Source organism: Genypterus blacodes, unplaced genomic scaffold, assembly GCF_046128005.1.
Source record: "Genypterus blacodes isolate CSIRO-AG114 ecotype Tasmania unplaced genomic scaffold, CSIRO-AGI_Gbla_v1 ptg000164l_1, whole genome shotgun sequence".
Taxonomy (NCBI): domain Eukaryota; kingdom Metazoa; phylum Chordata; class Actinopteri; order Ophidiiformes; family Ophidiidae; genus Genypterus; species Genypterus blacodes.
The window spans coordinates 56,414-72,061 of NW_027466965.1; the positions used below are offsets into that span (position 1 = coordinate 56,414).

Below are 15,648 nucleotides of genomic sequence, written 5' to 3' on the forward strand. Positions count from 1 at the left end.
TGCATCAACATCTGGTCCCTGATGTGTTTCTGTAAGTTTGGGATTTTTGCATCACTTATTTTTCTCATAAATGTAAAATTGAGTTCATGCAGTTCCTCAGCTGTCCACTGGGCGGCGGCACAGCACAGTGAGGTGAGAGGCTCTCTGCTCTGAAAATGATAAAAGATCCAAAAACAGAAGAAAGCTTGTGGAAAAGATCATAATGACCGTAATGACGATTCAGGTCTGAACCAAGAACCCCAAAGCACCTGGAGATATAAAAAGGTTCTGTAAAGCAGCAGAACAGAGGAGCGTGGACCTAGACCTCCACAGAGCCCCGACACACCTACCAGCCTGCTCCAGGTGGCCCTGGGGTCCTTCTGGTTTCCCTGGGCCTCAGACTGGAAACACACAGACGGACTGATGAGTGACAGGTGATGTGACATGATCATGGAGGGGACAGGACCTCTGCTGAACGCCAAGATGGAAAAAACATGAGTTATTCATTCATTTGATAAATAATTCAGAGGCGACGCTGATCGATATCAGCTGTTGCCAGGCGACATGCCACACACACACACACACACAGACGGATCCTAATGTGAAGGTGAAGATCATGTCACTCGTCAGCTTTAATGATCTCGCTTCATAAAATAGATTCCACTGCTCGTGTGTGTGTGTGTGTGTGTGTGTGTGTGTGTGTGTGTGTGTGTGTGTGTGTGTGTGTGTGTGTGTGTGTGTGTGTGTGTGTGTGTGTGTGTGTGTGTGTGTTCAGGTTACGGTGGCTCTGGCGTATCGTTCCTCCTCAAAGCGACAGGTCGAAGCTCCGCCTCCATTAAAGTCACGCTCATACATTTAAAATATTTTATTTCTTTTAAAATATACATCGGTTTACAAATTCCGAAAATAAAATCATTAGTAGAGCTTTAACAGTCTTTTTTGTTGATTTTTTTTTTCATCCTTTTAAACTTTTTATTCTCCAACAGGAAGTGGAACAAAGAAAGAAAGAAGACACCAGGAGAACCCCGAACTGAAAACGCCGGAGAAGTCACAGAAACGTCCGTGTGAACACAAGAAGCACCGGGCCGGGGTCAGAGGTCAACACACCTGTCACTGAACAACAACCATCTCCCCGACTCACAATATCAGGCCGCTGACGTCTCCCATGGCAACGCTGGAGGATCGACATGTTTACATCTGCATGAAGTCCTTGAAATGACCTCAATGGAAAGAGATCAGGAGGGTGTCCAATGAGAGAGGACCTGGACCTGGATCAGCAGGACCTGGATCAGCAGGACCTGGATCAGCAGGACCTGGATCAGCAGGACCTGGTGTTAAAGCTGTGATGTGTCTCTGCATGTCGGCTCTGACAGACGGAGACTCTCCAGACTGAAAGCCTGCTGGGACACAGAACAACCAGCCTGTACTTCCTGTTGTCATGGCGTCACCGCCGGTTGTGAGGGACGTTTCTAGGACGCTAACTTGCTCTGGGTGGTTGCTAATGTGGTTTCTACAGCGTTTGGGGTGGTTGCCAGGGAGGTGTCTTTGGTCTTGTGGGTGGTTGCTATGGGGCTACATGTGTAACTAGGGCAACCCTATGTGGACCCCTGGATCAGGTTCAGTCCTGCAGTCTGACTGAGTCTGACTGAGCCTGATGGAACAATCAGTTGCTCTTTGTACAAACTGATCAAAGTGTTTTCATCTCTTTGTTCAGATTCGTTGTCTTTAGTTTTCTGAATCAATTTACGAGAAAGATGAAGTTTTTATGATCAATTATGAGGAGAAAGATGTAACACACACACACACACACTACAGGAAGAGGACATAAAGGAGACAGAGAGGATGAGGAAGATGAAGAACGAAGACAAAGATGGGATGAAGGATGAAGAAGAGGAGGAAACCAGGAGAGGAGGATGAGAAGAGGCAGAGGACAAAGAATGACTTGAAGAGGAGAAAAGAAAGAAGAGGAGGAGGAGGAGGAAGAAGGTGACCTCAGCCGGGATGAGTCCACGTCTCCAATTATATTCATGAGGAAGATTCATGAAAGATGCAGGAGTCCAGATGTAGTCTATTTATACACACACACACACACACACACAGGTGTGTATGAAATATTAAACTCTACATGTCGTCCATCTTTTAGCGTATTAGCGCCTTTTTGACTGTAAGAAGCTAAATTATTTAGCTGCAGACGTCCGTTCTGCTAATAGTTACACGTGTGTGTGTGTGTGTGTGTGTGTGTGTGTGGGGGTGTGTGTGTGTGTGTGAGAGAGAGAGAGAGAGAGATTAGGGAGGTTTTAGTTTTAGCTTGAGAGGAAAAAGGCTTTTAAATAATTGAGAGAAAACAGCAGCAGCACTTTAAGGCTCAGCTGTTTGGATGGACTCGTTCATGTTCGTCCTCCATGTTGTTCCTTGCTCTTCTTCATGTGTTCACCCAGCGTGTCCAGCATGAGTTTAGCTCAGCTTAGCTTAGCAACATGCTGAGTCATTCGTCTCTCCTGCACAGAGAGGTTCTGAGAGGTTCTGGTCCAGGAGGAGTTGGAGTGGAAGACCATCTGGATTCAAACGAGTTGAGTGGCCTGCTGGCCGTGTTCTGTGTCCCAGCATGCACTCTGACAGCACCGACAACAAACAAAGCTCCATGGAGCGGCGGCCTGGGACTCAGCGACTCTCCAGCAGGGCCCTGATCAGCTTCAGCCCCTGAAGCTTCATCACTTCATTCATCTTCTCTCAGTTCATCTCTCTGCTGCAGGTCGGACCCAAAACCTTCTGGTTCTGGAACCTGTTCTCTTTGGTATCCATGGAAACAGGGCGCCATCTAGTGAAGTGGAAGGTCTCCAGCTGCTCCATGCTGAGTCATGGGCTCCACCTGCTGCCCTCTACAGGACATAAGAGTGATCAGCCTGTGAACACACAGCTTCAGGCTCAGTCACTACGTTTACTCGCAGCATCGCTCCGGTTTCACTACATTGTTTATAGTTTATAGGGTTTTCTGTGATTCCAACAGACGTGAGAGACAGGAGAGTCCAGCGGGTGAGACGAGGACGTGAGAGACGAGGACGTGAGAGACGCCTCCACCCAGCTGATTCACCGAGTTCAATCTAAGCTTTGAGAAGAGGAGTGAAGTGAGTGCATGTAAACACACTGACTGACTGAACCAGGACCACCTGAGTCTGCTGGGCCCAGATCAAAGCCCACAGCGCTCCAGACCCGGGGGGAACCAGCGCTTCTTGTGAAAACATGGAAACCAAACTTGTGTCATCAGCCCAACATGAACACAAGGGGGCGCTGGGTCCTCAGGGACCCCCTAAGGACCAGGACCTCCCTACAATCAGGTCCAACCCAGTGGACTGTGGGAGGAGTTAATCAATCAGTGGTCAGTGGCCCTCGATGACCCGATCAGAGCTGCAGCACCGCACAGGCAGAACACAGAAACATGAGCAGAACCTTTCACACATGGACAACATGGAGAACACCTGAGGGGGCGGGGTTTGTTTCTACCTTTACTCGCCAATGAAAGTAAAGATGTCATTGGGACTGAGAGTCGTGTGTGCGTCAGGTCATCACATCTCTTCATCTCTTCTCCTCTCTCAGGTTCTAGAGAATACAGACTCAGTCAGCTCAGTCTGACTCACTGAGGCTGAGTGTAATGATCCTAACTTTGATTCATTCATGTTGCTTCATCTTCTGTTTAAATCCCAGTTTCTCAGGTTTTCTCCTTGTTTAAGATCAAAACAACAAAAACAAATCAAAACCAAACTAAACAATCGTTATTTCTTAACATGATTAATATTTCAAATTTCATAACCAAGGACCAGAAGAAGGACCACGATCTTAACATACAATATAAATCGTCATGGTTACGCTCTGACACAGACACTGTGGGCGTGGTTACGGGGGGGGAGGGGCTTCATCTCTGCCATGATGAAGACGCACAAAATAAAAAAGAGTGATTCAGAGAAATCAATGCAAACGATGAAATATCAACAGACAGAGAAAGAGACGACCTTCATGACTGAGAGGCACCGGGAGTTCCTCTCCTCTTTAACGCCAAAGCAGTGCGGGCTTGGCTCCGCCCCTCTGACGTTACTCACCAACAGCAGCTGCTCAACGACAAACCAAGAAACAAAAACACATGATGTCACCACCTTCCCTCAGCTCATGATGTCACCACCTTCCCTCAGCTCATGATGTCATTCCACCTCTGTATTATTGATGGAAAAACTCAGAGTGGTTCAACATCAGGTTCATGAACCAGAATGGAACCAGTTCCGTGTGGAAACGAGGCGTGTGTGAGTTTGTCTCATGTTCGTTTAAAAACAAAATGCTCCTGGACAGGAAATAGAAGGAAACAAGGCAAGGGCAGCCATTCTGTTTGAGCACACACACACACACACACACACACACACACACACACACACACACACACACACACACACACACACACACACACACACACACACACACACACAGGTCAGTGGGCGATCTCGGCAGCATACGGTGGAGTATGGCTATATTCTTAGTTGTCATAGAAACAGACAGTAACTGACAGAGCACAGTGGCCGGTGGGTGTGGCTGAGGCGGGGCGAGCGAGGTGAGCTCAGAGAGAGAGAGAGAGCGGGTGTCAGTCCAGTAGCGTGCCTTGCTCCTGAGCTCGGGTCAGGCTGTCCTTGCGGTGCAGGTGATGCACGCCCATCCGCTTCGGGCTCTTCTGAGGGCGCTGCGCGGCGGCGGCGGCGGCGGCAGCGGGGTCAAAGTCGAGGCGTGGTGAGATGACGGGCAGGTCCTGAGGGAGGACGTCTCTCTCCTCGGTCGAGCTCTCCGCCTCCTCCTCCGCGAACTCCTTCCTGCGAGTGGCGGCGGGGCTGGTTGCCATGGTAACGGCAGTGTCCCCGCTGGCGCCGTCATCATCCAGGTTCATCAGCAGCCTCTCGCCCTCCTCGATGGAGCTGCCGCCGTCGCCGCTGTAGCGCCCCCTGCTGGTGCGGGGCTCGGTGTCCGTGTCCGTGTCCAGGCTGGAGCCACGGCTCGGCGTCCAGCTCCGCGCCGACGAGCCCTCCTCCCCGTCAGAGTACGCCGCCCGATGGCGATCAGAAGACAAGGAGCCCCCGCCCCCCGGGACCTGCCGCCGCCTCTGGAGATCCTGGACCGTCTGGCTGCTGAAGGAGGTGCGGCTGACCAGCGACGTGTCACACGCCGGCGCCATCTTCTCCACGAACATCCGCTGCCAGCTGGCCAGCAGGTCTTCCTCCGAGCTGCCGGAGCTCGCCAGCACGCTGGGGGCCTGCAGGAGTTTGATCACATTTAGAAATTCTACAAAGGCCTTGTGGGAGGAGTGGTGTGAATGTGAAGGGGGTCTCTGAGGCGGACCTACCTGTGGGGGGCTGCTGAACGGGCTGGACTGGCTGGACAACGGCTCGCTGGTGGCCTCCCGCTGTGAGGGCGGCGTGTGCGGGTTCACCCCGCCTCCTCCGCAGCCACCAGAGGAGGAGGAGGCGGGGCTGCCGGGCGCGAGCCTCTCGTCCTCGTTCTGCACCAGGCTGAGGGAGATGGCCTGCCGGGTGGCGTAGGTGCAGTTGGGCAGCGGGCTGTTCTTTGGGATCTTCACTTTATCGTCTGACGTAAACTCGATGACTTTGCGTCCTGGGTAGAGGGGGTGTGGCGGCGGTGGCGCCGGGTAGGGGTTCAGCTTCTCAAAGGACGGCGCCCCTCCTGCCTCCTCTCCGCCCGACTGGCCGTCCAGGCTGTTCTGGCTGCGACACGATCCGTTCTGCTGGCCCAGGTCCCGGCCTCCGCCCGTCTCCCTGCCGCGCCTCTCGCCTGTCCCGGGTCCCGTCATGTCCACGTGCACGAAGACGTCTTCGGCGACGGGGCGGCTACAGCTGCTGGACTGGGCGGAGTTTAGGACCAGCGGCTCGGGTTTCTCCAGGACTCGGGCGATGACGGAGGTGGGCACGACATCCGCCGGCGTCAGGCTGAGGGTGTCAGAGTCCTGGGAGCCCGGGGAGGCGGGGCCACGCTCCGGCAGACTGCTCTTCATGTGCTTGTTCAGCATGTCCTGCAGCTCGTAGGGCAGCTGGAGGAGAGACAGAGCGCACACACACACACACACACACACACAGCAGATGTGTGAAAGTGTTTCCAGGAAAAAGCATGGAGCCAATCAGAGCTGAGCCTGGAACAGCAGATAGACTCTCTATAAACTCTAATGGAGCTAATGGAACCATCACAACGCTGGGAGATACATCAGCCACACACACACACACACACACACACAGACACACACACACAAACACACACACACACAATGCCATTACCCGTCTCCCCTCTCTATTAAAGTAGCAGACCGAGCTTCTGCACTCTCATCTGGTTCCATTTCCCCTCAGTTCTGGTTTTGTTGGTTCTGATCCGATCGCAGTCACAACATGTTCATGTGAGGTTCGTCCACTGGGGAGTGTGAATGTGTTCACCAAACAATCTGACTGTTAGATTGTGAACAGACGAAGACCAAACTCTCTCTCTTCATCATCATCACAATATAAAACTGCTGAGTCGGGCTTGAACCTAAAGAGCCTTCACAGTGTTGATTGCGTAATCAGCAGTAGTGAGAGGAAGAACAGTAACAGCCTCTCTGTTGTTTGACTGTAACCATGGCGACTTCCTCCCTCAGCTGGCTGTGGCCTCCCTCACCTTCATCATTCTGAGCTGAATGAAGCTGAGAGGTGGAGCTGCTGCTTCATGCGAGATGGAGCTTGGAGGCCATTCAGACTTTAGGAGATGATTTTATTGTTACTCTGCCACAAAACTAAACAAAGAGCGATGTCATGAAGATTACAGAGCGTCTGAATGTGAAGTCAGTAATGTGAAGATGGTTGTCTGGGTGATGAGAGCTTAAGGAGCCTCATCAGTCTGAGTGATGCTCTTTAGCTCAGGGAACCCGGAAGTCCCCTTTCTCTTCCAGTTTTGGGTTGTTTTCTATTTGTAGAGATGATCTATATCTATCTAGATTTATTTTTCAGGATGTGAGCGAGCACATTGACCACGACAGGATTCCACATAAACGTGACTCCTCCCATCAGGAACGCACACTGAGGCAAACTAGGATCATGATGTTAAGGTGAGCTGAATCATCCGAGTCTGTTCAGGGTAAACAAAAGCTGTAACCATGGTGATACTTACATCAGCAAACTTGTGGTTCCTGAAATGTGATTTGTTACACTTAAGCAGCTGAACGGCCAAGTTACAGTCCTGCCTGTAACGCTCCTGAAGAAGAGGAGGGAGAGAGAGGGAGAGGGAGAGAGTGAGAGAGACTTTAACCTCTGACCCCGTCACCATGCTGGGTCTCAGCCTTCATAAGAGTTAGACTGAGCTCACTGTGTAAACACAACGTATTGTTTGTTTGGACTTTTTCTCCATCTATTAGAATGACTACTTTGTTGCATCATTACCCGACTCACACAAAGCACAAACACGAAAACAATCAAATAATCATCTTAGTCTCTAGGTGAGGTCACAGTGAGGTCACACAGAGGTCACAGTGAGGTCACCTACATTGAGCTCTTCCAGATGGTCGATGGTGTTCTTTGCGTCCAGCAGCTTGTTGGTCAGCTCGACGATCTCCTGGTCCATGGTCTTCTTGTCCCTCTCCACCTTGCGTAGCTGTGGGGGAGGGGGAGGGGCGGAGGTGAGGCATTAGTGTGGCAAAAGCAATGACCAATCAAGATCCTGCAATGAGAGTGGGCGGGGCTTTCCCTGCACATTCAGATCATGTGGGAACTACCACGAAAATGTAAACATCAACACAAACATGTTGTGTTGGGGTTAGACTACGTGTTCATGTTTACGTTCATGTGGATAAAGAAGTCCATCCAGACCTTAAAGTCTGAGGTCACACACACAAATCAAAAATCCTTCATGTTAACAAATCAAAGAATCTGACTTTGGTTGTCAATAAACTTAATCAGAATTTTTTTAATTACTATGGTTACCATTTTCCCATATAATTTGAATGCTACATTAGCCAGCAGCACCTATCCAATGCATTATGGGATGTTGTCGCCATGGCTGCTGCTGTCGGGGAAACATCACTTGTTTCAATTCAAAGTTGAAACATTTTAAACCATCGTGTTTAAAATTCTTCAAAAAACAACAGAGGCTAAAGCAGAAGCCAGCTAGTGACAATCAACATCAGCTAACATTAGCAAGAGCAGCTAACAGGAACTAAACACGTAAAAATAAATCAACAAATCTGCTAGGAGAGTTTACATTACTGCAGCCATGAACACATCTTTCCTCACAGACAGATCAGGACCTTGAAAGTTGATAAGTTAATATCAACAACGACGGCTTCGCTCTAGCTAGCAAGTTAGATATTAGCCGATATAGCATGTAAGCTCATTAGCCGCAGACGTCTGGTGGCTGAGGATCAATTTGAAATGTCTCCTGAATTTGTGCGCACAAGCAAATTTGTGTCAAGGGGAGACGCTGAGACGCTTCACTGAGAAAATGGCGGCTTGTGGCTGGGGGGAAATGAGGGCGGCTGCATTTCTGTCTCAGTTTACAGTCTGAGCTCCGTGCAGGGACACGAGAGGGAAACTCTGCATTGATAACAGAGTTGGGACGAAGGCACACAGAGTTCCGCCCTCCTAAAGAGAAAGTTTCGCGTTTCCTGTTTCTGGTTGTGATTGTGATTACAGAGACAAAGACACACACACACACACACACACACACAGAGGCGCTAAGACGACTCAGCAGAGTGAAGTCCACTGCATTATTAACTAACTGAAGGTCCTGAGAGGAATGATGGCAGTGACCTCGCTTCAGTCCAGCTGCAGCTCAGAAATCTACAAACAAACAAAGCTACATGCAAGCAGAACTCAACATAAGAACAACAAGAGACGGACAGACAGGGAGAAATGAGCTGGAGGAGGAGGAGGAGGAGGGACATGAGGAAGAAAAAGAGTGAAAACGCAACTGCATGGACCCATGTCTGACTGACGGCAGCCTGATGAAGACGATGAAGGTGAAGGTGATGAAGGTGAAGGTGAGTCAATCCGTCAGAGAGCAGCATGAGAGCAGAGAGGGAGAAAGAGATGTGAGAGCTGGTTAGAGCATCGCAGCAGAGGACAGGAAGAGACAACAGGAAGAGAAAATAGAGCGTCCACCGCTGCTGCTGACATCACCTCTCTAACATCTCAACTAAACAATTCATCAATAATCAAACAGTTCAATTATTTTTACAGCCCACGGGAATCAAGACGCCTCCTCCAGTTTGATGTGTTCAGCTCATATTTATAGTTGTGTTGATGCTCTAAAGCCACACCAGGTGATAATGTGAAGAGTGTGTATGAGTGTGTGAGTGTGTGAGTGTGTGTGTGAGAGTGTGTGTGTGAGAGTGTGTGTGTGAGAGTGTGTCATAAACGGTCACGATCACATTAGAGTTAGAAAAGTAATGGGTGAGTGAACAGATCAAAGTAACAAAGCCATATTGACAGGAAGTCATTATCAATAACAGGAAGTGGCGTGAGGAGTTCACTGCAGCTTCATGTCACCGACTCGCTCACATGTTCTTCTCCCTTCCTGCTGTACAACAAACAGCAGGCAGATCTGAAATAAACCCACAGGCACAGCTGACCTTCGACCTCCTGTGACGCAACACCATCCCTCGCTGCAGCCGCCTGTCAGTCAACCTCACTTATTTACAGTTAATCATTAAACAGCCCCTGAGCCGCAGAGTGTGTTTTCATTTGTTCATTGATTGGTTCGAGATCGGCTGGACGAGATCAATGAGCTCCAGGAACACACACACACAAACACACCCGTACACACACACATCCTGAACCCTTCATTATTAATTAAGGAACCCACAATGTACACGTGCAACATACATGTGCTGTACATGCACACAGGGGGAAGGTCATCAATTATTAAACACACACACACACACACACACACACACACACACACACACACACACACACACACACACACACACACACACACACACACACACACACACCATTTTAATGAACTGATACTGAACAGGATAACAGGGTGACCACTGTAACCATAGCAACATGAGTGACCTGGGCAGTGAGGTTCCTCAGCTTGTTGAGTTTGCTGAAGGAACATTTCTACACCAAATGAAGGTTTTCTCAGGAGCAAAGTTTCTAACATCATCAGTCATGACCTTTAACAAAGGGATACATAGCAATCAAAGGTCAAAGGTTACCAGAGCGTGGAGTTTCTCCTCCAGATCCTGATTGGTTCTCTGTGATGCCGTGTAACTGTTCTGGAGTCTGGAGAGAGAGAGGGAGAGAGGGAGAGAGGGACAGACAGACAGACAGACAGACAGACAGACAGACAGACAGAGAGAGATTCAGACGATCAGATTGGTTGGACCAAAGCTAACTCTGATGTTTCCCTGTAAATCTTTATATTTGGGTCAAATCGCTGTAATGAAACATTTCAGAGTCACAGAAGGATGAGTGATGATATCATGACATCATAATACGGTGACATCTCTGTTGTACATCAGACACAGGAAAGACAAACAACTTCTTCTGTGTGATAACAAGAGAAAAGAAGCTGGAGCTCACAGGAAGCAGAGAGCTGCAGGAGGAGGAGCCGGACCGTCATTAGGTCTCTGTCTTTGATCTGCTTCATTAGGTATGGATGTAGGACGCGCTGTGTGTGTGTGTGTGTGTGTGTGTGTGTGTGTGTGTTCGTCTCTCCCTTCACATTAAGAGTCTTTGTGTCTCCTGCTGCAGCTCCGGCTCTGCAGCTTCTCACTTCAGCAGAGCATTTTTCTTCTTCTCTGCTTGTTAAGCTGCAGCCTCACAGCTGATCTCCTGACAGACTGACCTCATTCAGCCGTAAAGGTCAACAGGCATCACGCCGCTGCTTTTCAAGTGTTTCCCCTCTGCACACACAGCGCTGCCTCCACCTTAAAGGCTCCAGATTACACTAAACACAGAGAATGAAACCTTCTGATGGAGGAAGGACGGAGCGCCGCAGGGTGACAGACAGATCTATCGCGGTGCAGACAGCCTCCAGATAACGAGGACACGTGTTGGTGTGAGGTGGACAGGCCAGAGCTTTGATCCGCTCTGCATGAAAGAGCACAGAGGGATTTCTCTGAACTTCCTGGCGGTCCTGAGGGGCGGAGCGACGCCCCCTTTCCTGCGGGCAGACGGTTTATGATGCAGCGCCTAACGATGATACAGACTGAATAAATAAATAAACTCAATATACCCAGAGAATCCTCCCCTGGATCTGCAGAGTGAGCGGCATGGAAACAGACGTGTTCACATGACATCACTTCATGGACACGCCCACAATTCACCTCTGACTTCCTTTCAAATCTGCAGACTCAAAGCTACAAACACTTTGATGGACTCGTGCTCATCTTCACCTGCGGAACTTGTCCCTCATCTTGTCCAGGTCGTCTCGGGTTCGGCTGAGCTCCGCCTCCATGTAGTGACGGTTGCCATCGAACTCCGCCTCCATGGCCTCGATCTTGTGGGTGGAGAGAGAGAGACGGCGCCGCAGGTCCTCATTCTGCTGCTGGAGGATTCTGAGGGAGGAGAGAGAGGAAACAACTGAGCCAACAAAGACGAGGAAGGAAACGTCCAATCAGAGAGCTGCAGTCTGCTGCTGTGGGAGGGGCCTGGAATCATTCAAACTAAATATCATATAGAAGCTTTCTCTCACCTGATCCTGTCAGGGTCGGATAACGCCTCCTGAAACACAAGAAGAAGAGCAATCAACACACACTGACACGGACAAGGGACAGCATCTGACAGGACTCTGTGTGTGTGTGTGTGTGTGTGTGTGTGTGTGTGTGTGTGTGTGTGTGTGTGTGTGTGTGTGTGTGTGTGTGTGTGTGCGTCTGTGTGTGTGTGTGCGTGTGCGTCTGCGTGTGTCTGTCTGTGTGCGTCTGTCTCTGTGTGTGCGTCTGTGTGTGTGTGTGTGATCTCTGTCCTCTTCCTCTCTGTCCTGTTTGATTGACAGGTGCTTGGGTTAAGCCCTGTATGGAAACACACAGCTCCATCAGGTTCTGCTCTCCCTCCCAGCATGCAGCAGGGTTTTACACCATGGATCCACTTGAAGCTGACATCAATCCACAGAGTGGTAAAATCAATGAGAGCTGTGTTGTGATTGGAGCAGCTAAAGGGCCAATCAGCTGGAGGCTTCACCCTGAACATACAGATGATCTCAACCTAAACCTCTTGATTGTCATAATTGTCTTAATATGTCCACCTATCACCACGGTAACAGGATCATCATCAGTACTTCGGTCTGCTTGTGAGAGTGAGCCCTGAGCCCAACAGGAATAGGGCGAGGTTGCCATGGTAACACCTTTCCTACATGGGTGAACCAAACCCCTGATCTAACACACTGTGATGATCTAACACACTGTAGTGATCTAACACACTGTGGTGATCTAACACACTGTAGTGATCTAACACACTGTGGTGATCTAACACACACACTGTGGTGATCTAACACACACACTGTGGTGATCTAACACACTGTAGTGATCTAACACACTGTGGTGATCTAACACACTGTGGTGATCTAACACACTGTGGTGATCTAACACACTGTGGTGATCTAACACACTGTGGTGATCTAACACACTGTGGTGATCTAACACACACACTGTGGTGATCTAACACACTGTGGTGATCTAACACACTGTGGTGATCTAACACACTGTGGTGATCTAACACACTGTGGTGATCTAACACACTGTGGTGATCTAACACACTGTGGTGATCTAACACACTGTGATGATCTAACACACTGTGGTGATCTAACACACTGTGGTGATCTAACACACTGTGGTGATCTAACACACTGTGGTGATCTAACACACACACTGTGGTGATCTAACACACTGTGGTGATCTAACACACACACTGTGGTGATCTAACACACACACTGTGGTGATCTAACACACTGTGGTGATCTAACACACTGTGGTGATCTAACACACACACTGTGGTGATCTAACACACACACTGTGGTGATCTAACACACTGTGGTGATCTAACACACACACTGTGGTGATCTAACACACACACTGTGGTGATCTAACACACACACTGTGGTGATCTAACACACACACTGTGGTGATCTAACACACTGTAGTGATCTAACACACACACTGTAGTGATCTAACACACTGTGGTGATCTAACACACTGTAGTGATCTAACACACACACTGTGGTGATCTAACACACACACTGTGGTGATCTAACACACACACTGTGGTGATCTAACACACTGTGGTGATCTAACACACTGTAGTGATCTAACACACACACTGTGGTGATCTAACACACACACTGTAGTGATCTAACACACACACTGTGGTGATCTAACACACACACTGTGGTGATCTAACACACACACTGTGGTGATCTAACACACACACTGTGGTGATCTAACACACACACTGTAGTGATCTAACACACTGTAGTGATCTAACACACTGTAGTGATCTAACACACTGTAGTGATCTAACACACTGTAGTGATCTAACACACTGTGGTGATCTAACACACTGTAGTGATCTAACACACTGTAGTGATCTAACACACTGTAGTGATCTAACACACTGTAGTGATCTAACACACTGTGGTGATCTAACACACTGTGGTGATCTAACACACTGTGGTGATCTAACACACTGTGGTGATCTAACACACTGTGGTGATCTAACACACTGTGGTTGCTCTTGGTTGTTTAAGCTGCGACACTTCCAACCCAACACACTGAAGAACCCCAGACCGGACCTGACATCAGAGTCTGGACCAGACAGAGATCAGAGCAGATCTACTACAGGGACTGCAATGACTGCTGGTTCCATTCGGAGCATTTTAAACTCAGAGGTCCAGGTCCCCACTCTGCAGGTCGGACTGCTAGATGGCACCTTGGCTCTACGGTCACTGAATGGAACCGGTCCCAGAACAGGAACCTTTTAGGTGGGTCTTAGTTTGGCTCTGGCGCTGACTAAAGCCTAAACATAGGGCTAAAGAAGGTTTGTACTGCCGGGGCTCCACAGGGGAGGAAGAGGAGGACCAGGATGAAGCCTGAACCCGGCTGACGTACCTCCATGTGGGATAGAACAGACGGCTCAGAGTTACAGGGTCTGTGAGTGTTGCTTGGTTTCAGCTTGGTTTCCTTCCAGTCCACCTTTTTAACTCTTCCCCTTTCCCCAACAGCTTCCTCTTTAAGCCCCGCCCCCTCCTTGCTGCGGTCTTCCCGCTCCAGCCTCTCCTCCTGGTCCAAACCCGCGGGCCGCTGCAGCGCTGCAGTCCAGCCGTCCCAGCGTCCGGTCCGTTCCGATTCCTGGTCCACCTCCTTCTTCGTGTGTACTGGACTACGGGGGGCGGAGCTCCTGGTCTTGCTGCCCCGCCCCCTGGACGGCTGCTTGCCCAGCAGCGTGAGGCGGGCGGGGCTGATGACCCGGCACGTGATTTCGTCCAGGAAGTTGGAGAAGCGAACCTTCTCATCCAGAAGCTGCATCTTCCAGTTCCAGTCTTCAGGGTTTCTCCTCCTGGAGGAAGGGGAGGTGGCAGCTTGGGCGCAGGTCCCTGTGCGGTCCAGAGAGCGGGGGGCGGGTCTGCGCTGAGTGACACCCGGTCCACGCTTTGCATCCAACAGCTCCACTGACTTGGGCTTCCTGATGAAGTCCCTGGTCTGGTGGACCCCCAGTAAGTTGGGATGCTTCAGGATGCCCTTAGGTGGACCGGTTGGGCTTGGGGGGCCGGTCTGAGGCCGGACCGCAGCCTGAAGCTGACCTGTCCAGTTTGGTCCGGCTCCTCTCGTGTCCCAGACGGCAGCTGGATCTCCGGCTCCAGCCGGGTTTTCATTATTCCCAAAATTGTGTCTGCGGCTCGGGCCACTGCGGTCCGGTGCCGGTCTGGCCTCTGCTGGGGCCTGGGAGTGAGCGGGCCACGGCGAGGAGGCTGGGATGCAGAGCTCCAGGCTGGACAGACTGGAGACGTCTAGCTCGGTGTCAGAGAGGGGAGGCGTGGCCGGCGAGGTGCCGTGCCACGCCCCGGCGCCCTGCGGCCTCTTCCTGGACTCAGGGTGCTGCTGGAGGGGTAAAGAGGGGTTTAGGTGCTGCTGCTTTACCTGACTGACCTCGGGCTGCGGTGCTGGCGGCGGCGTGGCGGCGGGCAGAGCGTGTCGAGTCTCGCGGTGCTGCGGGGGAGCCTTACGGTACGGCTTCCTGGTCGGGGCAGCGCTCGTCATCCTGGGCCTTCCTTCCTGCTTTGCTTTCTTTCCTGTCGTCCGGTCCTGTGAGGGAAACCAGACAGATGAGGCAAGACAACCTGATGCCCTCTGGACGCTCTGCCGCCTGCCCACCACAGCACCTCAACCACAACTGGAGTCGCTCGCACAGAGTGTCTCTCTCTCTCTCACCCCCCTTCAGCTCTCTCTCTCTCTCTCTCTCTCTCTCTCTCTCTCTCTCTCTCTCTCTGTAGATCAATAGATGAATGGATGTTCAGTCAGGCCACATTAACATCAAACATGCCGGCGCACACACACACGCACACATGCTAAGCCCCTCTGTGAGTGTGTGTGTCCCTGTGTGTGTGCAGTTGTGTCTCTGTGTCCTGTATTTGTATCTTTGTTGGGACGTTTAAGGCTCA

General features: G+C 50.5%; 1 protein-coding gene across 4 annotated transcripts; it reads right to left on the minus strand.

The window, feature by feature from the left end:
- Positions 1–829: 829 nt before the first annotated feature.
- tjap1 (tight junction associated protein 1 (peripheral)) lies at positions 830–15,288 on the minus strand. 4 transcript variants are annotated; one of them, XM_076167602.1, is made up of 8 exons: positions 15,137–15,288; positions 11,692–11,720; positions 11,393–11,554; positions 10,211–10,277; positions 7,531–7,638; positions 7,159–7,242; positions 5,354–6,055; positions 830–5,263 (listed from the first exon to the last, which is right to left on the minus strand). In XM_076167602.1, the coding sequence occupies exons 1-8, from the start codon at positions 15,245–15,247 to the stop codon at positions 4,604–4,606; spliced, it is 1,923 nt and encodes a 640-aa protein (XP_076023717.1). In that variant the 5' UTR covers positions 15,248–15,288; the 3' UTR covers positions 830–4,603. The 4 variants fall into 4 exon arrangements, with proteins under 4 accessions (XP_076023717.1, XP_076023716.1, XP_076023715.1 ...); XM_076167601.1 differs by having other exon boundaries at positions 15,128–15,288; XM_076167600.1 differs by lacking the exon at positions 15,137–15,288 and adding an exon at positions 14,099–15,113.
- Positions 15,289–15,648: the final 360 nt, after the last annotated feature.